The following is a 24,510-nucleotide window of genomic DNA, read 5'->3' on the forward strand; positions in this document are numbered from 1 at the left end:
GGGTTTATACATAGTTCTGTGACTCTAGAGAACCCTGACTATTATATCTCTTGATATAAAAGTAGCAAGCAACATTTACCCCTTAATTACCAATCACCACATCTCTAATCTATTATCTCATCCCACAAAGTCCTTAAACATTAGAATGTAGTTAAGTATTGGCAGCTTACAGTACGCCTTCATTTACTGGTCAATGAACACCTTTTAAACCTAATCTACAAGCAAGCAGAAATAAGAATATTCATTTACTTAAGCCAGAAAGAGTCAAACAGATGAGAGATCAAGTTCACCACAACCCTGGGAAATTACCTAAGGCCTGCTTGGAAAGCTGCAGAGAACCATGACTAAAACCCCACTCTGCAACTCCCACATCCTCCAAGTGTGACTTCAAGAGAAACTTGACATCAAAGGCTTACTGGAAAGTTGAAGACTATACAGATAGCTGTTCTTGCATTCTTAGCAGTCATAGGTAAAAGATCAATCTGGAGCAACCAGATATACTCCAGACATTGCTTTATGAATTTCCATAAATCCATTATATGAACCTGATGGAATAAAGTCACCAAACCATTAAAAATGATGCCTGTTAAAACTGAGAAGTATTTGTATAATCCCCTACAAAAGAAAAAATACCAATTATATGCTTCATTCTATTAGAAACACAAAGAAAAACGAAAGCTTCTTAAATCTTACCTCCAAAAGACTGACTCTCTTGAGGTAAGCCCAAGTCAAATGCCCAGACTTATAGAAAGGGGTCTAGCTTTCATCTGCACAAAATTTCGTTTTATAACTAAGTAAAAAATAACACAATTACTTGAGTATTATTTTCCTAAATGATGATGCTGATGTCTTATTATCTTAGCAATAAAATCTAGACTTTATCTGGCTGTGTTGGGAGCCATATAGATTCACAAGAAAAATTTCAAGAACTGACAGGCATATGCTAAGCAGAACAGCATAGCTAAGTTTATGAAGACCTGGGGCGACGAGCAACCCAACACCACAGTTCCAGATGGTGATGGTCCCTGACCACTCATGCTGACCTTTCCCACTCATCCCAAGGATGAAAGACAAAGGGAACATGTCTAATGTTCATGTAGCAAGCGGGGCTCCCCCTACTTCCTTCAGACTCCCCGACAGTTACAACCCAGATTGTAGGAAGAGCCATCCACAAATCCAAACACCAGCCATACTCATGTTCCCCTCTCCCAAAACCTCACACTCCTGAACACATAGCTCATAAGTAAGCATTGGCTTGCCTACCATGCATTAAAATCCTAGGTTTCATCCCAGTACCATATAAACTAGGCACACACATTACTCAAGCGGTGTAAACTACAGGAAGACTGGGAAGTTAAGTCACCTTGGCTACCTAGCAGTTGAGAAAAATCTGGGATACATGAGATCTGGTCTCAAAATTTTTCCGAAAAAAGAAATAAACTTTCTGCCTGAAACTTGTTGAACCATAACCTGTTAGAACACTAGTTCAACACATCATGACTAAATGTGATTTGTTTTCTTTCTAAAAAAAAATGCTAGCTTTAGCAAAGAATTCAGTACAAACTAAAGAAAAAAGAATGATATCTCTTAAATCCTATACTGTATATATTGAATATATGCCCAATCCATGTTTGAAGGCAGAGACAAGGACTGTTACCTGTATTTTCTCAAAGAGCTGATCTGAGTTGGAATGATAAGTAATTTCCCTATGAAGAAAACCAGTCTATTTAGAAACAATTTGTAATACTTTTTCACAGAAACCCAAAATCACACTTTCAGTGTTATAAAAGCCAGAGTCTATTTTAGATGCTTATTATTTAGGTATGTTTAATGTCTGTGTGATTTCAATGAGATCACTACCTGCAGTCAAACTTGGGACTACAGTACTCACCAATACTGATTTCGTCATCAGTTTCAGCATCTCCAATACATTCAAACTGGAAGTCTTGCAGAGACTGGGAAAACTTCTGTACAGCCATGGATAGATCTGCAGTGAAAAGAACCACCATGAGGCCAAGTGCCACAGAGAATCCCAGTAAAGACACAGTTCTAAAATATGAGCTTGGCAAATCGAAGCAAAATTTAATAACTACATGCTTTAGAGGCTGGAATTGCCCTGCTTACAGGGGCTCTGACCCTTCCAGAAAAGAGTGGGGCCAGAAGTAGATGATCTGGAACTCTTTATCACACATCACAAACGGCACATTTATTTGAAAACAGAAGGAATGTGGGGGTGGGGAGAAGCTGAAGGTGTGAGAATGGTGGGACTGTGTTCTCCCCAGTGGACCACTGGCTTAGATGCAGAAGAGGAGAGATGAGCTGAGCAGCTGTTTACAACTGACACTGCACCTGATTGGAGGCCCGTGTCAAACGCCCCTACCCAGACTTCAATCCAAATGAGGATCGGAGTCTCCTGTCAGGAAAGGAATTTTTCTTTATTTCTAGGGTGAAAAATAAAGTACCTTCCATGACATCCCCCCAAAAAAGATGCAAATCCTTGGGAAGCAGCAGCCTTGGATGCAGCCCAACAGAATGATTTCCAGTCCTGAGCTGGGCTGCCTGGATTGAAAGTCAAGTCCCTTGACTTGCTTGCTACGTAACCTTGGGCTACTTGCTGAACTACTCTGGGCCTTGGTTTCCTGCTATTATATGCAAAAAAAAAATGGAATAACAATGACTCATTTTCAAAATTAATTAATATCTGCCAAGGATTTATAACTACTGGGACAGGCCCTCAAACTCCACTCAAATGTGTCGAATGAAATTAAAAATAATAAACATCACAGTACATCAGGGAAACTGTGGAGTTCTCATCTCTCAGAGCCATGCTGACCTTTACTGCTGACTCTTCCACAGATTTTTACAGCAAGAAAATGTATAGTCTTTTTCTCAAATTAAATGACTTACGTATTCTATTTAATAGTATTCTTGCATGAGTTATAAACCAATGCTAAACCCCTGTATTTGACCCAGTCTATGGGACTCAGATGTTTCCTTCATCAAACTGTTACTGGAGTTCTCCAACTTTGTTCCCGTCCTTGCCTGAAGTTAGCAAGGATCCTGCTAAAAGATAGAGAATCCCCAACCTCGGCACCAGGCCAGCTGCCTCAGTACACTCCACCCTCATGCACAGACCTGTCCTCAGCACGAATCCCCCTACCATGTGCATCACTTCCTGTCTTGGTTTTTGCTGGAGCCCACCGAGGTTTCCTAGTGGCTTTACCCAGCAGAACTGCGTAAGAGGATGACTGGGCCAGAGGCCTGGGTACCAGGTGTTTGGAAGGGTCTACACTTGGTTGTATCTAGCAGGGGGAGGTCTTTTTGCCTCACCCTTTGACATTGTTATAAAAAAAAAAAACCCTTTTGAATAAAGTTCTGGGCTGGTGGGTTTTGGTCCAGGCCCTCCCGAGGCTATTCTGTGTTTCTGTCTTTCCTCTTGTCGTCTAGGTATCTCTTTCTATCTAAATATTTCCCACTTCTCCCTGCTCAGGAGTACTCTGGTCGTAAAAGTGGGGTTGGTCCCCCACAGTTTTTTACCCAACAACTCCTAAACCTGCCCAGAACAGACTATAAATCTTCCATTGTCTTTCTTAGACTTAAACTGTCTCCCTTGTCTACTGCAATAGTCTTGACTCCTGCTGTGCTCAGCTCAAATACTGTCTCCCTTATCAGTTAACAGGTGACTTCCTTAGCCATAAATTGTGGCTGCATAGCTCAGGACTTAAACATTCCTGAAGGCTTATACCCAAGGAGCCATCAGCAAAGACACTGAAGGCTGACTTGACACATTTCCCAAGAGCAGCTCTGCAGATCATGGCCCCAAGCTTCAGAACTGTGGAGATTTTGTTGAGGTTTTGTTTTAAATATATGAGGGAGAAGTTTTGCTTGGTTGGTTTTTATTTAAAAAATAAATCCAGGACAGGCACCAAAATTACACAGAGAAACACTGTCTCAAAAAAACAAAACAATCAAACAAACAAACAAAAAAGTCATGCTCTGGAGCAGTGGTTCTCAACCTTTCTAATGCTTAGACCCTTTAATACAGTTCCTCATGTTGTGATGATCCCCCAACCATACAATTATTTTTATTGCTACTGTATAACTGTAATTTTGTTACTGTTATGGGCTATAATGTAAATATCTGATATATAGGATACCTGATATATGACCCCTGTGAAAGGGTCATTCGACGCCTAAAGGCGTCCCAACCCACAGATGGGGAGCTGCTGCTCTAGAGGAAGTTCCTGGCAAATAGGCATCTCCTCTTACGAAAGCGGAAAACTCCAGGGCCAGCTACAAAGCCCATTCATGCATACATTGAGATCATGAAGAAAGATGCTCGCTGGTGAATTCTTTTTTTTTTTTTTTTTTTTTTTTTTTTTTTGGTTTTTCAAGACAGGGTTTCTCTGTGTAGCTTTGCGCCTTTCCTGGGACTCACTTGGTAGCCCAGGCTGGCCTAGAACTCACAGAGATCCGCCTGGCTCTGCCTCCCAAGTGCTGGGATTAAAGGCGTGCGCCACCACCGCCCAGCCTTGCTGGTGAATTCTTAATCAAGGAGAAAAACGAGAGCTTATCGAGCTAAACTTCCCAGTTGCCTATGTAGTGTTCACTCTTCCAGAGGTTCATTTTCCTGGTCTGTACAACAGCCAGTTAGTACTTCGGGGCTGCTGGGAAGATGAAAGGAGGTTTCTACCTCCAGCTTGTTAGACAAGACAGGAAGTGGCATCCATTACTTATCATTCAGTCCAGCTCACACAGGCAGCAAAGTTGATTGGCCTTCAAAGAAGGGTACAGTGCAACAACATGCATTACCAAGGTGCCGAGCTCTGGCTACACAGGAAACAGTAAGAGCCACATTGCATACTATGACAAGAGACAGAAGGCCTGCTGACTCCTAGGAAATGTTCAGCTGTCTGTGAGTGCCCTTGGTAAGACTGGAGGGAAGCATTCCATTTGACCTTGCTTTACTGTCCCACACAGACTATCAAGAAGGCTGGCATGTCAAGAGACCAGAGATTCTCCAGTGAATGGCTTTTCTTCTCCCTCCCTCCCACCAGCAAGAAGCCTTCTGAGCCTCCCACAATCTCAGATGAGCTGCTTGGACACTTAACATCATCGGAACTCCAGGTACAATCTTCCATTTCTTCCTAAACTCCTTCTCAGCTCTCTGGATTCCAGGACTGTAAAACCTAAGTTGTGCAATCCCTTCAGAGAGCGCTGTGAGTACCCAGGATAATGCCTATAAATAACACTGCAAACACAGGCAAGCACTGGACATCGGCTCTGCAAGAGGGTTGGCCGGGTTCAAATCTTGCTGCTTGCAGTAACTAGTGGTGCACTATGGGTAAGTTCCATGACCTCCCTATTAAGCAGTCAGTTAGACATAAACAGACTTGGGGTCTTCGTGTACGCCCCCACCCCATAATTAGCAGCTTTAAAATCAGAAGCTAAAACTGTAAGACACCTACTGCTGCTCAGAAGAAGGATCTCAGTCATAGTTCTGACTGTAAGTGGAGACATAACATACAAAATGGCACAAAGATCCTACGACCACTTTGCCTAGCTGGAGGCTTTTGGGTAAAGAACAAAAAATATCACTAAGCCCTCCTGTAAAAGCTAATCCAAATGGGCCTGCCAATCACCTGGTTAGGACTGTGCTCCCCGAAAAGCTGTCCCAGAATCTTTAAGAGATAATATAAAGCCTACATGCAGATCAGCACAGTGGTCTCTCTGGCCACAGGCCACTCACATGCTATTTCCTGCTCACTGGCCCTCTTGGTGACTACCCCTCCCCCACCCCGTGAGCATGCCTCATTATTCTGCAATTAACTAAGCTTGTCTTCTATGTAATGCTCTGTGTGTGTGCTCTGAATTCATTTGACAAACATCACATGAGCCAGGGAATGAAAGAATCTAGAGCGAAATTTCAACAGCATCTGTAGCTCCATTTCCTCATCTGCTGTGCCACAGCTCACCTCTCAGGTCTAGGTAGGTAAGTAGACAATGCACCCAAAAGAAATTTCCTGGCACCTGAAGAGCACTGAGAACACACTGGGTGTTTGCAAGTAAGCGTTTCAGAAAAGGAGAAATGGAAATGTTCAGTTATCAGAGGGGCACGGCAGACAACAGTCCTTGGAGAGTGCTCAAGAAATTGGACTTAGCAGTTTCACATTTCTCATTTGATGTATTAAAAAGCAATTTAGCTACAACAGGTATTACTATGTGTTTCTGTGTAACGATGAGTGTCTATTTCAACACCTGATTGACTCAGTTCCCACCCTCACCCCCATCGCCAATCAATGCAACTTCCCAGTGCTGTGGGGAGCAAAGCAGGCTGGGGTACACGTGAGATTCCACACCCCAAGCAGGTTATGGGACAATCCTAAGACTCGAGGGAAAAGTCGAGAATAGGATATTTTCAGCTGCCTTGATCTCTCTTCTATTCAGTCTTGCTTTGCAACTGCAAAGGTTATGGTGAAGGGCCAAACGAAACGTCATCAAGCCAAAGAGCTTACGTTTGCTGGTAGCAATGCACAATACAAAACAGGGAATGTACCCTAAACTGAAATCTTGTTTATATCTCCGACTGGGTGTACAATTCTGAATTAGAAAGCCCAATATCCTTCATCAGTTTGAAAATAACACAAGCTGGGGCTGTAGGTGTACTTAAGTGAGAAAGCACAGACTTAACATGCTCAAGGCCCTGAGTTCAATCCCAGCACTAGAAACTAATATACAAAACAAAATCAGCCCAGCATCGATGACGCACGCCTTTAATCCCAGTACTCAGGATGCAGAGGCAGTAGATCTCTATGAGTTCAAGGCCAGCCTGGTCTACAGAGCAGACAGCCAGGGCTACACAAAGAAACCCTGTCTCAGAGGGAAAAAAATTCAAAAACACACACAACTCTATAGTCGTCTAGATGAATTCCCTAAATGAAAGTACAGCTTCAAGCTTCTTCTATATAAAGATAACTCACATAATAAAATAACCTCGGTTTAAAACCAAATTAAAGGCTAGAGCTACAGTTCTAGTTGTAAAATGTTTGTGTAGCATCCACAGAACCCTGGTTTTCATCCTCAGCAACCCATAAGCCAGATGTGGTGGTACACATCTATAATCCCAGCTCTCAGGATGTGGACTTGGGAGGAGCAAAAGTTCATAGACATCTGTGGCTACACAGAGAATTTAAGGCAAGCGTGGGCTCTATGAGATCATATCTTAAAAAAAAACAAACAACTAACTTTTAAATTTATTGCTAATTTTAAATTATCACAAACAACAGAAAATCAAATTTTTCTCTTAAATACCAAAGGAAAGATTAAGAGTATGAGCCATGGGTGAAGAGATGGCTCATCAGTTAAGAGCACTGTTGTTCCTAAAGAGGATTCAGTTTCAGCTCCCAGCACCCATATGGTGGCTTCCAACCCTCAGTAACTCCAGTCCCGAGAGCGCTAGACATGCACATGATCCACATCCATACATTCAGGTAGCTCATACACATAAAACTAAAGAAATAAATATTTAATTTAAAAAAGAGACAATAGGAACCATGCCACGCAGAGGATCTAGCCTAGACACAGGGGTCTAAAGACAATCAAGAAAACCCATTCCAGCTGGAGCCAGAGTAGTTACGCTTACAGGTAAGAAAGCAGAGACAACATTCATTTACTAGTGAGCAATGGCACCAACGACAGTCACCATGTTTTGAGTGCCACACACTGTCCCTTCCCATCTGCCTACCTGAGAGTTAAGCGTGGATTGTCTTCCCATGTGTTCACACTTCAACTTGGAAGATATGACATTAGGCTTTAGTCAGCAATAATAACCTGTACCACCCATGAAGAGATAACACTAATGACACACTGAAACCTCATTTCATAAGAGGACTACAAAGCACCAAGTAAATGTTTAATTATAGCTTCGCTTTCACATAGACTTAGCAGGTGCGGTCTACCATTATTTCAGAAGCATCATTGGATTCACTATGACGTTGTTAACTGTAGAGGTAAGATATGTTTCTGTGAGAGCATACGCTTTTTAAATGCAGCATCTCCAGGATGAGGTTTAAACAGAACTCCAAGGGGACATCTTCCCAGATCTAGATTGTCAACTTTACTATGAAGAGGGCAGACAGTAAATAGTGATGAGGCAGAAGCAAAGCAAGGTCTGGTGGTGCAAGCCTGTAATGCTGGTGTTTGGAGGTGGAGGCCGGAAGATCAGGGACTCAAGATCAGCCTCAGCTATGGAGCAAGTTTCATTCCAGTCTGAGATACATTAGACTCTGTCTCAAAAAACAAATAACTAAAATCAGAACAGGGCAGATGTACTGATGCTTCCCTACCAGGACCACAGTCCAATAAAAGTATGAAGGCTATAACTAACTGCATCAGAGCTGATCAATAAATTCTCCTAGGAAGGTTAAGAACATTGACTATACAGCTCAGACTCATCAGGGGGTACTTTACAAAGCACTCCCTAAAAATCAACCATGTCGTCTTCACAACAGCCATTAGAATTATTAGATAGCAACGTTTCCATTTTAAACGTGAAAAGCCTGAGTTACAGAAAGGATGTACATGGACCACCAAGGTGGCTCAGTGAGTAAAGAAGGCAACACGTAGGAGGAGAGAGCCAAAATCTGAACTCTGCCCTTTGATCTCCACATGTGCTGTGCTGCGCATGCAACTCATCTTCAATAAATAAATGAGTAAGAAAATAATGAAAGAAACGGAAAAAAAGAAAAGATGAGACCATTCCCCAAGGTCACACAGGCTGACATCAGAACTTTTAACTTGGGGAAGCATACCAGCATTCCTAGACCGATACACTGTTTGCAGTCTTTGGATAATGGTGGCTGCAGTCTTTGGATAATGGTGGCTGCAGTCTTTGGATGGTGTTGACTGCAGTCTTTGGATGGTGTTGACTGCAGTCTTTAGATAGTGGTGAATGCAGTCTTTGGATGGTGTTGACTGCAGTCTTTGGATAATGGTGGCTGCAGTCTTTGGATGGTGTTGACTGCAGTCTTTGGATGGTGTTAACTGCAGTCTTTAGATAGTGGTGAATGCAGTCTTTGGATGGTGTTGACTGCAGTCTTTGGATAATGGTGGCTGCAGTCTTTGGATGGTGTTGACTGCAGTCTTTGGATGGTGTTAACTGCAGTCTTTAGATAATGGTGACTGCAGTCTTTGGATTGTGTTGACTGCAGTCTTTGGATGGTGTTAACTGCAGTCTTTAGATAGTGGTGAATGCAGTCTTTGGATGGTGTTGACTGCAGTCTTTGGATAATGGTGGCTGCAGTCTTTGGATGGTGGTGGCTGCAGTCTTAGGATAGTGGTAGCTGCAGTCTTTAGATAGTGGTAGCTGCAGTCTTTAGATAGTGGTGACTGCAGTCTTTGGATGGTGTTGACTGCAGTCTTTGGATAGTGGTGGCTGCAGTCTTTGGATGGTGTTGACTGCAGTCTTTGGATGGTGGTGGCTAGAGTCTTAGGATAGTGGTAGCTGCAGTCTTTGGATAGAGGTGGTTACAGTCTTTGGATAAAGGTGGCTACAGTCTTTGAATAGAGTGGCAATTCAGAAGGTACAGTCCATTCTGCTTGGGAAAACTCCTACAGGTGTCATTAAGAACAGGAACTTGAGAAATGCAGCCAGGTACCAGCAAAACCAATAAGTTCCTCTGTTCAAAAACTCCTAAGGGCAGCTTCTACAGACAAACTTAATGATACCTATCAAAACCACAGGTAGCAGAAATATTTCATCATCTTAAATAAACCATTTTCTGTCTTGTAGTAATGTTATCTCACCCACTTAGAATATATCCTTAGGGGCTGGAGAGATGGCTCAACAGTTAAGAGCACTGGCTGCTCTTCCAGAGGACCATGGTTCAATTCCCAGCACCCACGTGGCAGCTCACAACTGTCTGTAACTCCAGTTGCAGGGGATCTAACACCTTCACACAGATATACATGCAGGCAAAACACTAATGCATGTAAAGTAAAAATAAATACATTGTCAAAAAAAAAAGATCATAGACTTAGTTTATACTTGGAGTCAAAATAGTCCCTTCTTCAAGATTCCTCCATCTCCTCCAAAGCCCTCCCTGTCTCTTCCAACTCAATGCTTCCATTCTTCCTTTACTAACTTAGTATACACAGTGGCTCTTGTAAAGCTTTCTCTATTTTACATTTTATCTTAAGTGTGTGTAAACCTAACTTACTCAGCATATTTTAAATAGTGTAATGAAGTTATGAAATTACATCAACCACTAATCTACCCAGTACCTGTCACAGTATCTTGCCATTAGTAAGAGTTTAATTGTAGAAAGCACAAATTTATGGAGGTTGGGTAAATACCTAGAACTCGCAGAGATCTATATCTTTCCTTCCTTCAATGCTCTTGCAAGTCCCCACTTCCCACTGCTGTGCTTTGAATGAAAAATGGCCCCCACAGGCTCCTGTATTTGAACCTGCCCCCATTGGTGGTGCTGTTTGTGGGGATTATGGAAACTTTAGGTAGTGGAGCCTTGTTGGAGGAAGTATGTTACTGGGGGTGGGCTCTGAGGGATAGAGCTCCTTGAGAATACCTACATATTCTTTGTATCTTTTTCTTTTTTACCTTAGTCCATTAGTAATGAAACACACACAGGGAAAGAGGGAAGAGGAAAGAGAGAGAAACAGAGGGGGGATGGAGGGGCAGAGGAGAAGAAAGGGAAGGATTTTCATAATGTAAAGAATCCATTGCAGATAAACTGCTGAAGTGCTCACAGTAGTGGAACAGAAGCCACACCACACATTACAGAACAGGCCACATCAGGCATCCAGCAAACAAGCCTCAGTTTTTAATCATCTCAAAGATGTTTTCAGTGTTCTCTCTGGTGGAATCACACGTGTCAGCTTGTTCTATGAAGGAAAGTCATAAGAAAAGCATGCTGGGTGTGGCACAATCCAAGGAAAACACAATGGGGACTTGTGGTTTCTATGGCTTTCACTTAAACAAAGTCTCTACATGCTTATTTTGCAACTTTCTGTTTTATGTACATGTCAGAAAATAATGGTTGTTGCATAATTTAAAGAAATCTTCCTCAAGAGACCCCAGAACAAAGCTCAGAGATTGTTAGTCACTAAATAAATGTGGCTTGAGCTAAAGTAAAATTGAGTCAAGGAACGGTCTCTCCCTGTGGGCTGTGAGAGATGCTGCCACCCAGCAGTGGGCAGGCCTGTGGGAGACAGCACCAGAGACAGAATTTCAGAGGCCCTGTTTCCCTGACACTGCTCACAGTGCCCTGGAGACACAGGAAGCATGGGCTACTCAAGGCCACCAAACAAATCTGCTGTGTGTTAGGGTGGGGCAACAGGACTTTTCAATACTTCAAAGACAGTGAAAGCCAACAATCAGGTCTGAACGATCTCACTCATTGGGAGATGAGCATTCTGGATCTTCACCTCTGCACGCATGGGACACAGGATACATTCATTCTTCCCAAAGGCGACACAAGTCAAAACATGTTTCTAGCATGAATAGGAAGTCATGTTCTGTAAAGGTGACAGAGCAGGAAAGCAGGCCCTGTGTTAGGAAGGATCATTTTCTTGTGTCATAGATTGAGACAAGCAAACATTAATGTCACTCTAGAGACTGACTGGTGTGTGTCTGTGAGCAGGAACTTAGCTTCACTGAATCCCAGGTTTCCTTTGTAAAAAAGGAAGACACTAACTCCACACAAGACTTCTGTGGATAGTATATGAAATTGCCTAAGCACGAATACTGACTCACAACAAACATTAACTATTAAATCCCTATTTATTATGATAGCAAACACAGAATATGAAATGTTTTCATTGTAAGCATAACACATTTAATCTGGTATTCAATTACTACCTTCAGGAGGGCCTCAGTAAAAACAAACAGTGGAACTGGCTGTTCATGAAGACCAAACAGTCTGCAATCCCATGAATGATATGTGTTTGGGAAGCTATTCCAGAAGATTCCTGCCTAAAAATAACAACAACAAAAACCCAATACTTGCCCAGATTTTATCCACAATGTCTTTGGAGCCACAAATTCCATAAAAATTAAAACTGAAAAGCCACAAAGATTTCACTATTGCTACAACCCAAGTTAAAAACAGATAGCTCAAAAGACAAAATAAACCACCCATCCCCTACCCTGGGGAAAACACTGAAGGAGTGAAGGCCTGTGGGAGACTGCAGTTCCCTCTGGGTCTCTTCTTGCTTTCATAACTATTCTGTTTCTCTCTATTGAAACAGGATCTTATGTAGCCCATGATGGACTCAAACTTCATGTGTAGTCAAGGAGGACCTTGAACTCGTGAGTGCTGGGACTGCAGGTGTGTAGCACCAGACCAGGTTTGAGGTGCTGGGTGCAAGCCTGACAAGCACTCTGACTACAAGTACACCCCCAGTCCTCCACACTTGACAAGCACTCTGACTACAAGTACACCCCCAGTCCTCCACACTTGACAAGCACTCTGACTACAAGTGCACCCCCAGGCCTCCACACTTGACAAGCACTCTGACTACAAGTACACCCCCAGTCCTCCACACTTGACAAGCACTCTGACTACAAGTGCACCCCCAGGCCTCCACACTTGACAAGCACTCTGACTACAAGTACACCCCCAGTCCTCCACACTTGCAGCCACCTTTCTCTGGAGGGCCTAACATCTCTATCAACTCAAGATCAAGACTTCAAAAGGAATTGTGTATCACCCTTATTCAGTCACTTACCAGACTGTTGCCAACTCTTACAATTTATTTCCTCTTTCCACTCAACCCTTCCTGGTATCATACACTAAAGGTATTTGTTGTTGAAGCATTACTTGGCTACTTTAGCTTCCCTGCAAAGCCCTATACTAAGCTGTTACCTTCTAGGCTATTGAAGCGTATCATCTTTCCTCTATAGTGTTATTTTTTTTTAAATTTCAGACAGTGGCTCACTTTGTATCCCAGACTCCTTTGCCCCATCCCTCTCTTATTGAAAATATTCACCCCTCCCCCATGAGATGAAACTTATACCCAATGCTGCTTGGGTGGCCAAGAACCTGAGACTAGTAGGTCATGGAAAACCAAATACTACTGTTCTGCTAAAGGAATGTAGCAATAACATTAATCCTAATGACATCCTGCTATACTTATAGATCTGTGCCTTGCTCAATCATCATCAGAGAAGCTTCTTCCTACAGCAGATGGAAACAAATACAGAGAGCTACAATTGTACAATGTGTAGAGAGTGAGAGACTTTGGAACACTCAGGCTTAACTGGGATGTCTCCATCATATCCCTCCCCTCAGGGCTCATGGAATCCTGCAAAAGAGGAGGCAGAAAGAGTGTAAGAGCCAGAAAGGAGACAGAACAGAACCAAAATCTTCTAGACACAACAGGCTCTCATGCATAAAGTTCTAGCCAGAAGAACTTGCGTTCCTCTCTTATTGCCTGGTGTGATGGTCAACCGCCTTCAGCCAGACGAGAACTCTGGGAGTGAGGGAGTGAGGGTTGCATCACTGCACCACTAGGGTGGTTCACATTGAGTGTCACAGCAATATACTGCAAGAGGAAGTTTTAACAGTTACTTGTTTTGTTATTGTCGTCACTTTTGAGCATCCACTGAAGCGCTTTAGGTGACTTTTCATCTTGTAATTACATGTGTTGATATCTGTTCTGATAGAAGCTCCGCCTCAGGCCCTGGCACCCATATACCCAAAGAGTCTGGAATGTTCTGGTGGAAGGTCCAACTCAACTCCTCCCCCCATCTCTCTCCCCAAACCCACCCCTTCAAAGCCTGCCAAACAGCAGCCCCTCCCCTACAGCTGCCTTCTCATTCCAGACCCCCGTCCCCTCAAAGCCCACCAAAAGCCAACCCCTCGCTGGGGCTGCTCAAAACCACACCTGCGGGGTACTTAAGGCCTGGTAGCCATATTGCCATGTGATTCTTGCTCTGTGACTCTTCCCCTACCTTCCCAAGGGTTACCCAAGATTGCTTTGCTTATTACACCTGGATTTATTAATTCCGTTTGATTGGCTTACTACATCAGCGGCAGTGGGAGCCCAGCAATCAGGGATTTAAAACTTATCAATATTTATAGCCTTCCCAGGCAATAAGCCCCCAAAGGACGAAGAACCTACCTTCACAGGATTTTTTACAACTAGTTAAGAAGAAAGGAATGTAGGGTTCGAGTAGTTATTTAGGCAAGGTAAACTGAGGCCTTTCTAAACCTAGGAAAGAGCACTTAGAGATAAGAAAGCAGTGAGTGTGTACAAACTCACCACCAGTCATAAACGGTGCTGTGGGGAACAAAGGAAAACCAGAGTTCCAACAAACACATGTTGCGTGATAGGCATACTGAGTCAAGTGGATGAGGTCTGAGGAGACAGTGAACGGTTAGAAGTTTTCTTTCAAGACCTTTTATGTCACGGGGGAGACGGAAAGAGAGGGGAGAAAGAAAGATAGATTTTTGACAGAAGCCCAACAGATATTTTACCTACTTACTTAAAATCTCAGCACTACCTTGGGAGAGAGTGATTCTAAAAAATGACAGCTTGTGGGTGAAGGCAGCTGCCATCAAGCATGACCAGGTGCATGAGAGAACTGACTTCTGCATGTATGCAGCCCCTCGCCCCTAACACATACAGACACGTGACACACAGAGACACACACAGACACACACACACACACACACACACACACACACAAATAAATAAATGTAATAAAAATTCTAAGGAAATTAAAAATGATTCATCAAATCTGATTGAGTGAACATTCACTTAAAAGAAAAAACAAGATTAAACTGTGGCTGCAGAAATGGCTCAGCACTTAAGAACACTTGCTTTTACAGAGGACCGGAGTTTGGTTCCCACACCCTCCAGCTCCAGAGGCTCCAACGCCCTCTTCTGGCCTCCACAGGCACTGCATATGTGTGGTATACAGACACATTTTGGGAAAAACATATACACATAAAATAAAAATAAGTAAAACTTCAAAAAATTGTTAAGAGAGATTGACCATCTCATGAACACCAATTATAGACAAATCTAGAATTGGTTTTGTGATACCAAAATACGAGCAACTTACCTCGCAAAATAAGGAGCCCATTGTGTTCTATATAAGAATGAATTCTTGTACCTACCTGCAAAGCATGTGACTCCATTTACCTGATTACACCCTTGTCTGCCTTCTTCCTTGTCTCTCTAACAGTCTTTCACAGCCAACTCTCTCGCCCATATAAACACACTTAGAGCTGATAATCTTTTATTTCTCCCTCATAAACGGGACCTCAAATAGCCAGTAAAGGCTGCTCTCTAAAATCCTGATTTAAGGTGAGACAGCCACGGGCCAGTCCCATGTGCATCTCTAAAATAAAGCTTGTTTAATAGGACAGTCGTGGATTTTGTCTTTCTCCCCTCATTTTTCAGGTTTAACAGTTTCTGTTTCCTTTCAGTATCTCACAGTTACAAATAGATCTCATTCTAAAAAAACAAAGAAAGTCTGGCATGATTGTACACACCTTTAATCTTAGCACTCAGGAGGAAGGGGCAGGCAGATCTGTGAATTAAAAGCCAGCCTGGTCTACAAAGTGAGTTTCGGGCCAGCAAGGATACACAGAGAAACTCTCTCTCAGTAAAAGAAAAAAAAAAGCATACATCTAGTATGAGTGAGGACTGGGTCATCTGTCCTTCGCCTAAGTAACATCTTCACCAAGGGTCACATGATAAACTAATGTCTGCAGAGCTGGCATGGCCCCTCTTTACTTCTGACATTCTGTCCAGTGGATAAGAATCTCAAGTTCATATTTCTCATGCTATGAAGAGCATATTTTGAGGTGATGCTGGCAAAGAAACCTGGGCCTTCATATGTTATAGTCAAGTGCTCTACTACCAAACTAGAGCCCCAGTCTCTAGATTTAAAACCTTAAACTTGGAGTTCGTTCCCTTTAGAATTGTTTACAGCTGCATGACCAAAGGGCCACAAATTAACTTAAGACTCAGGTAAGTGTGGGAGATGATCAGGAAGAAGAAAGCCTCTCTTGCTAAGTTAGTGAGTATTTATTTAATTGTGGTGGTTCTGTTTTGACATTGTTTTTTGAGTTTGTTTTTTATTGTGTATAGGTGCATGCTTAGGGGAGGAGGCATGAGGGCATGCAAGTTCACTCACCATGGCACATATGTGCAGGTCAGAGGACAACTTGCCAAAGGCAGGTGATCGACGTCCTTCATTATGTGGGTCTCAGAGAGAGAATTTCAGGCTTGGCAGCAAGCACCTTAACCCACTGAGATATCTTGCTAGTCTTTACTAATAACTTTAATGGGTTGTGAAATGGCCTGAGGATGTAGCTCAGTGATGGATCAACTGTCCAGTTTGCACAAAACCCTGGTTCTGCTGGACATGGTGACATACACCTTAAATCCAAACACTCTAGGCAGACGCAAGCAGAGCTCTGTGAGGTCCAAGCCAGCCTGGTCTACACTGTAAGGGACAGTGGAGGGCAGGACAACTTTCAGGAGAGTAGTCTTTCTTTCCAACACATGTCCATGGAATTTAACACATGCTGTCAGGCTTGGCAGTCAGTGCCTTTGACTTGCTGATTCCCCGCAGCTCAAATAGGTTTTTTACCCCCTCCCTCCTTCTTCCTCTCCCTTCCTCTCCTCCCCTCTTTCCTTTCTTTTTTCTTTTTTCATTCTTAGTATTGGGGATGAAACCCAGAGTTGGTTTTCGTTTGTTTTTCAGACAGGGTCTCACTATGCAGCCTTGGATGGTCTGGAGCTCCACAAAAGCAAATCAGTAAAGAAACAAAAAAATTAATTTAAAACAGTGTGGAAAAATTAAAGAAATCTTCAAAAATGTAGATACAGGGAAGAACTTCATGGGAAAATCAGCTCAACTAAAGACCTTTCATTTAATAAGTTAACTTTAAGGTTCTCACTGGCACTTGAAGAAAGTTTGGGCCACGCATTAACTCCTCCACCCCGGATGAGTTCTGTCCACACCCATAGGCAATAAACTGGAACAAACCTCAGTCATGGACTCTGATGATGTTACAAGTCAACTTTCAGGGAAATTTTACCTTTGGGGTACATAGTTCTTTCTTGGGATTTTGGAATAAAGGGGGTGTTATTCTTCCTGTTGTGCTGTTTCAGCTGTGGTACAGTCCTTTGCAGGAGGTCTCATGAAACCACTCCCAGGGGAAAATGGAAGTAACATAAACTCCATTCATTTCCCGATCCACTGCTTTTAGTAGTAGACTAATCACGGCCATAGCTCCATTCTACTTATCATAAGCCAAGACTACTTCAAAATCTGTTGTTCAGTTTACCCTACAGTATATCTGAATTGCTCTATCCTGAGCTATTACTGCAGAATATACACATTCCATCTTAACACGGCCACACACGGAGGACCTTACTGGATACTTCAGGTCTCTTTATAGAAAGCAAAGTACTTTCCATGCTCCAAGCACAAATCTGGCTACTTAACAGTAAGCAAACACTGGCTAGTCAATTTGAGTTCCTCCAAGGTGATGGTTTGAATAGGAATGGTCCCCATAGACTCATGAGTTTGAATACTTGGCCCATAGGGAGTGGCACTATTAGAAGATGTGGCCATATTGGAGGAAGTGTGTCACTGTGGGGGCAGGCTTTGAGGTCTCATGCTCAAGCTACACCCATTATGGTCTTCTGCTGCCTACAGATCAAAATGTAGAACCTTCAGCTCCTTCTCCAGTCTGTCTGTACTCTATCATGCTTCCCACCATGATGATAGTTCGTCTAAACCTCTGAACTGTAAGCCAGCCCCAATTAAATGTTTCCCTTTATAAGAGTTGTTATGGTCATGGTGTTTCTTCACAGCAATAAAATCCTAGCTAAGAAATCCACCTTGCATTCTCACTGAAGGGAGGCAGTAAGCTTGTGTACTGGGTCATGATGCTAAATGCTTCTCAGAAAACTAGGGTGAAGCACAAGGGGGTGTGCATTTGCATGCGGATGAAGGGGATGTTGTAGTTTAAGCAGGGCAGTTGGGTGAAATACTACTGAAAAGATCTGAAGGAAATGAAGAACTGGGATTTCAGGACCAACTTGGTCTTGACATTCCAGAGCCAGATACTTCATTTGCATTGAATTCTCCTTGTTGTCATCTCCAGCCAATGGGCTATTATCACTGTCTTCCATGCCTTTGATGAGTCTAGAGTGACTGAGTTAAGACTGGTTTGACAAGTTGAAGACTATCTTCTCAGCTCCACTGGAATGAGACTAATGTTCTGTCTGCACTGTCTTTAACCCTGAAGAATTCATTCCCCACCGTCTCTAGCAGTCCTCAAGTCTTTGAAACTGCAAACTCACTTTGTCTATTCAGCAAGGTAGGATTGTTTAAGGAAGTTGATACACTCGTGTGTGTGTGTGTGTGTGTGTGTGTGTGTGTGTGTGTGTTGTGTGCACATGTAGCTTTGGGTGTTTACACCAGTGTGCTTGTTCACAGGGGCAGAGGAGGTCATCGGTGCTCTACTGTTTCCCTCTCTACACTAATCCCACTTATTCAGTCCCTTACTGACGTGCTAGGCTGGCAGTCAGCAAGCCCAAGTGAGCCTCCAACAGTGCTGTAGTTACAGCCATTTGCAGCCATGCCTGGCTTACGTGGCTGCCAGGATCTGAACTCAGATCCTCATCAGCAAGTGCTCTTCTCACTGAGCTAGCTCTCTAGGCCAAAATATATACCTGTTTGACTGATTTAAATAAGTCCTGTGGGAGAAAGTTCTGATAAAATGAATAACTTACATTGTTAGGTTTGGGTTTTTTTGTATCAGTAATATTTCAGTAAGAATCTCATTAATTTGTACTTTGATATTTCAGAAGTGTTTATAAATATAAACTTTGAAATTCACCTGTGTTATAGAAAAAAGAAATCATCTCCAATAAATGCTGCTGATGTTTGCATGTAGAAGAATGTAAACAGATCCATATCTATCACCCTGCACAAAACTCAAGCCCAAGAAGATCAAAGACCTCAACATAAAACCAGAAACACTGAACCTGATTAAAGAGAAGATGGAGAATAACATTGAACACATTGGCATAGGAGACAACTTCCTGAATAGAACACCAATAGACGCTAAGATCAATAATTAATAAACGGGACCTCCTGAATCTGAGAAGCTTCTATCAGGCAAAGGACACCTTCAATAGAACAAAGCAGCAACCTACAGAATGAGACAATATCTTCACCAACTCCACATCTGACAGAGGGCTAATATCCAAAATACATAAAGAACTTAAGATAGTAGACATCAACAAACCAAATAATTCAATTAAAAATGGTGTACAGATCTAAACAGAGAATTCTCAACAATGGAATCTCAAATGGCCAAGAAACACTTATAAAATATTCAACATCCTTAGCCATCATGGAAATGAAAATCAAAACAACTCTGAGATTACATCTTCACCGGTCAGAATGGCTAAGACAAAAACACAAGGGACAGCTCATGCTGGCGAGGATGTGGAGCAAGGGGAACACTCCTCCACTGCTGGTTGGAGTGCAAACTCGTACAGCCACTTTGGAAATCAATATGGCAGTTTCTCAGAAAACTGGGCATCAGTCTACCTCAAGATCCAGCTGTACCACTCTTGGACATATACCCAAAGGATGCTCTATCCTACCACATAGACACTTGCTCAACTATGTTCATAGCAGCTTTACTCATAATAACCAGAAACTGAGAACAACCTAGATGTCCCTCGACAGAAGAATGGGTAAAGGAAATGTGGAACATTTACACTTTGCAGTTTTTCTCCGCTGTTAAAAAAGAAAAACAAAACCAAACCCAAGTGAGGTAACTGAGAGACCCAGAAAGACAAACATGGTATGTACTCACTCATAAGTGGATACTAGATGCAAAGCAAAGGATAATCATGCTACAACCCACAGACCCAGAAGTAACAAGGAGAGCTCCAGGGTGGAGGCATGGATCTCTCTGGGAAGGGAGAAAAATAGATTTTGAGGGTAGACTGGGGTGGGAGGGAATGGGAATAAGAAGGATCAGCTGTGGGTGGAGGGGTGAAGGGAGAGAGTATGGGGAAAAATGACTGGAATTGGGGGTCAATTGGGGGAGTCAATATGGCTGTTCCTTAGAAAATTGGTTATCCATCTATCTTAAGACCCAGCTATACCACTCATGGGCATATACCCAAAAAACACTCCACCCTATCACAAAGACATAATTAGGAATCATTTCATTGACTTGGGTTGGGGGGAGGTGGCCATGTGGAAATGCAGTCCAGTGGAAACTCCCTGGAATCTATGAGGGTGACCTTAGCAAGTACTCCTCTCTAGTAATGTGAGATACGGAGCCTGAATTGGCCTTCTTCTGTAACCAAGCGAGGCTTCCAGTGGTGGAACACCACCCAGCCACAAAATCTTCAACTGGCAATCCTACCTGCTTGCAAGAGGTGCTGGGGTGGTGCAGAACTTGTAGAAATGACAAACCAGTGACTGATCTAATTTGAGATCCAGGCCATGAGAGGGAGCCATGGCCAGGAATAGGAGGCTAGAACCAAACAAGACTGGCAATAAATACATAAATAAATAAAATCAATGAAATGAATTCTAATGATGTTCTGCTATATTCATAGTTCTTACCTAGTCCAGTCATCATCAGAGAGGCTGTCTCTGGCAGCTGATGGAAGCAGATACAGAGACACACAGCCAAAACATTAAATGTAGAGAGAGCTCAGATCGGAGGTCACTCAGAGCTCTGAGAACCCCCCAGAAGAGGAGAAAGAGGAACTGTAGGAGCCAGAAGGGTTAAAGACACTGGGAGAAGACAGCTCACAGAATGAACTACGTAGGGCTCATGGGAGCTCACAGAGACTGAAGAGGCAATCTCTTGATGGCCTCTTGACAGGAGCCTGCATGGGTCTGTGCTAGGTCCTCTGCACATATATTACAGTTGTTGGCTTGTTTTGGGGAGTGGAGATGTCTCTGACTCTTTTGCTTGCTCTTGGGATGTTTTTCTTCCTATTGGGTTGTCTGGCCCAGCCTTTATGTGAGTGTTTGTGCCTGGTCTTATTGTATCATATGCTGAGTTCAGCTGATGTCCTTGTTCTTTTCTGGGGGGAGATGGAAAGAGAGGGTGGATCTGGGGCAGAGGGGAGGTAGGGAGGGACTGGGAAGAATGAAGGAAGGGGAAGTTGCAGTTGAGATGTTTTGTATGAGAGAAAAATAAATAAATATTAAGAAAAGGAAAAATGAAATTCACCTGTGTTTAAGCAAACTGTCTCCACAGATGGTAAATGTTTATAACCCAAAGCTTTGTAGGATAGAGTTTTCTCAGACCATCTCTCAAGCCTTTACAGCAATACACTGCTCTTACGGAGGACCCCAATGTGGATCACAGCACCTAGCTGTACACTGCTCTTACAGAGGACCCCAGTGTGGATCACAGCATCTAGCTGTACACTGCTCTTACAGAGGACCCCAGTGTGGATCACAGCACCTAGCTGTACACTGCTCTTACAGAGGACCCCAGTGTGGATCACAGCATCTAGCTGTACACTGCTCTTATAGAGGACCCCAGTGTGGATCACAGCACCTAGCTGTACACTGCTCTTACAGAGGACCCCAGCGTGGATCACAGCACCTAGCAGGGCTGCCTATAGCCTGCATGTTAACCCCAGCTCCAAAGGGATTCAGCACAGCTGGTCTCCACATACACACACACACACACACACACACACACACACACACACACACACACACGTATGTACATATGCCTATAATCTCAAAGTTCAGGAAGCTGAGGCTAGTAAGTTCCAGACAACCCTGGGCTACACAGCAGAGGGACCCAGCCTCAAAAAAACAAGCCAACAAAAAATTCTATCATCCAAAGTTTCTCGTAGTTGAGAAAGTAGTGGTTTGAAGTTTTGAAGTTCTGAAGTAAGCTAGATTTCAAAGGTAGGGAGAGCTAAACACTCCATCTCTTTGATAAGCTTGGGAATGTCATGGTGGCCTCAATCATGCTGCCTACGTGCAGTCTAATTAAACCCTGACATTCCAGGGGGCATCCTTTGTCTCAAAAGTCTCTGATTCCCAGCAACAAAATCACTAGAGAGAGCTCAACTTCCTGCGTGTGGGAAGCTCCACAGCCAGGCAGAGCTGCTCAGTTGGAATCCTGGAGTCTGCTGAGTAAGCCTCCCTCCTCACAGCTCAGCACAGCTGCTAATGACAGACACCACTGAGTGCACTCCTGTTCACGGCTCAAGGGAACAGCTCCGGGTTTTGGGGAATGGATGTCAGTGAGGTTTGCCATCATGCTGCTTTGTAATGAATTTCAGTGTTAAATAGACAGGACTTGCCTTCTCAGCCACTTACAGAGTTATCACTCTCAAAAACAGATAATACACTAGCAGTTAAAATAACTATTTAAGGGGCTGGAGAGATGGCTCAGCCCTTAAGAGCACTTGTTACAGAGGACCCAGGTTCAATATAGTTCCCATATAGTGCCTGACAACCATGCATAACTCCAGTTCCCAGGGGCCCTCACCCTCCTCTGACCTCCATGGGCAGCAGGCACACACGTGGCCATATACATGCAGGAAAAACAGTCACAGACAGGTAAATCTTAAAGAATCTTTCTAAATATTACTAAATAAAGATGTGCATAATCCGTAAGACAGTTTTTAATACTATTTGTTAATCTTTATTGTCTTTTATTATTTTATGCATATGTGTGTGTGTTTGCATGTCTGTATGTGTGAGGATGCCCATTTGCCACAGCACATGTATGGAGGTCAAAGGACATTTGGAAGTTGCTTCTTTCTTTCCACCATGTAAGTCCTGGGAATCCAACTCAGGTCCTCAGGATTAGCAGCAAGCACCTTTACCTGCTGAGCCATCCCCTGGCCCTGAGACAGAATTTCAAGCAAGAAAATGGGAACCAAAGGGGTAAATGATGTTGGGTGTTGTGGCACATGCCAGAGGACCCTGTCTCACAAACAAACAAACAAACAAAATGATAAACGGTGTGATGAAATGGGCTTTTTGTTCACTACTGTATTAAAAAAATCATAGAACTGTAGATTTATGAAGCATCCAAATGTTATTTGAGGCATTCTAAAAATAGGTTTGACTTGCACATAGGATCGATATCCCATCCTGATTCTGTTATCTAGAAAACTCACTAAACCGTGCCCCCTTGTTTCCTCCTACAAAAAATGGAGAGAATATCCATATGGTTTTTCCCCTGTAGTATTTCAATGAGATAGGTGCTATAATTAATGACGTGAGAAAAATCTCTTCATATACATTTAAGGTAGTAAGGACACCTGCAGTTGGTCAGTTTATTAAAGGTGGAACATAGAACTTAAAATATAATGACGTAATTCAATTTTCTATCTATCTCAAGTCACTATTATAAAAGACAGCATGGTGCTCACTCAAGGGGTATGTACTAAAGTCTTCAATTTTAAAATGTACGTTGTTGTTGAGTTTTGTTGAAACCTCCAAATAGTTCCAAAATTGCTCTGGTGTTTCAAAATGGAGTAGGATAGCAGAAAATGAAGTCTGTAAACATGTGGCATAAGGAGTTTATTGAGAACAACTCATAAAACACACAGTGTAAGTGGAGAATAATAGTCTTTGTGCCCTGACTTCAGAGCAGCCCAGGCCCTACCACCCCACAGCGTCCTTTCTTGTTTTCTGTGGAAGAGCGAGGCATGGAGCCAACATGCTTCCACACTGTGTCCAAGGCAGTGGCGTGTGCCTTCGCCTTTCAAATGCCATTCATTATAAAATACTTCCAAACTTTAAGAGAACATTCATCATATTAGGATGTAAAAAAAATTCCCTTTGCCATAACCGTATTGCCCATATATAGCCAGGATATTACTGGAGACTCGGAGCTTCCATTTGGTTCAAGAAGAATAAAATGAAAACTGAATACAGTGAAAGCCCAAATATGCTACTTCGGTATTTTAAGCTCATCACCAAGCATCTCATTCCATTTAAGCTGTGTATGGAAATTTTGTGAAGGAATGTGTCTGTATGGGTTTATTTGTTTCCTGCTTGATTAAATGTACTTTATTATTGGGTATGAGAGTGCTTTTCCTTTCAGTTTTTTTTTTGTTTTGTTTTGTTTTGGTTTGGTTTTTGTTTTTTTTTAACCAGCTTGTTTGCTTGAGATGGAGTCTTGTGATGGTCAGTTTTAATTGCTAACCTGACACAATCTTGAACCACCTGGGAAGAGAGTCTCAATGAGGGATTGTCTAGATCAAGTTAGCCTTAGGGTGTGTCTGTGGGGGGTTATCTTGATTACTTTAATTGAGTTGGGAAGACCTGACCTCTGTGGGTGGCACTATTCCCTAGGCAGACAGAAGAGCCTGGACCATATGAGTTGAGCATAGACATTCATTCATTCATTCATTTCCTGTTTCTTGACTGCGACTGTGACTTCCTGCCACCTTGACTAGCATAGAACTGCAACTGTGGTCCACATAAACCCAGGAAATAAA

General features: G+C 42.8%; 1 protein-coding gene across 1 annotated transcript in view; it reads right to left on the bottom strand.

Annotated features, from left to right (window-relative positions):
• Positions 1–24,510, bottom strand: part of Arhgap42 (Rho GTPase activating protein 42) — a 233,611-nt gene that overhangs the window by 166,771 nt on the left and 42,330 nt on the right. The window contains exon 2 of the mRNA XM_059267304.1: positions 1,892–1,987. Coding sequence (XP_059123287.1) covers positions 1,892–1,987 — 96 coding nt within the window. The remainder of the gene's footprint in view (positions 1–1,891; positions 1,988–24,510) is intronic.

The sequence above is a fragment of the Peromyscus eremicus genome, chromosome 7 (assembly GCF_949786415.1).
Source record: "Peromyscus eremicus chromosome 7, PerEre_H2_v1, whole genome shotgun sequence".
Classification (NCBI taxonomy): Eukaryota; Metazoa; Chordata; class Mammalia; order Rodentia; family Cricetidae; genus Peromyscus; species Peromyscus eremicus.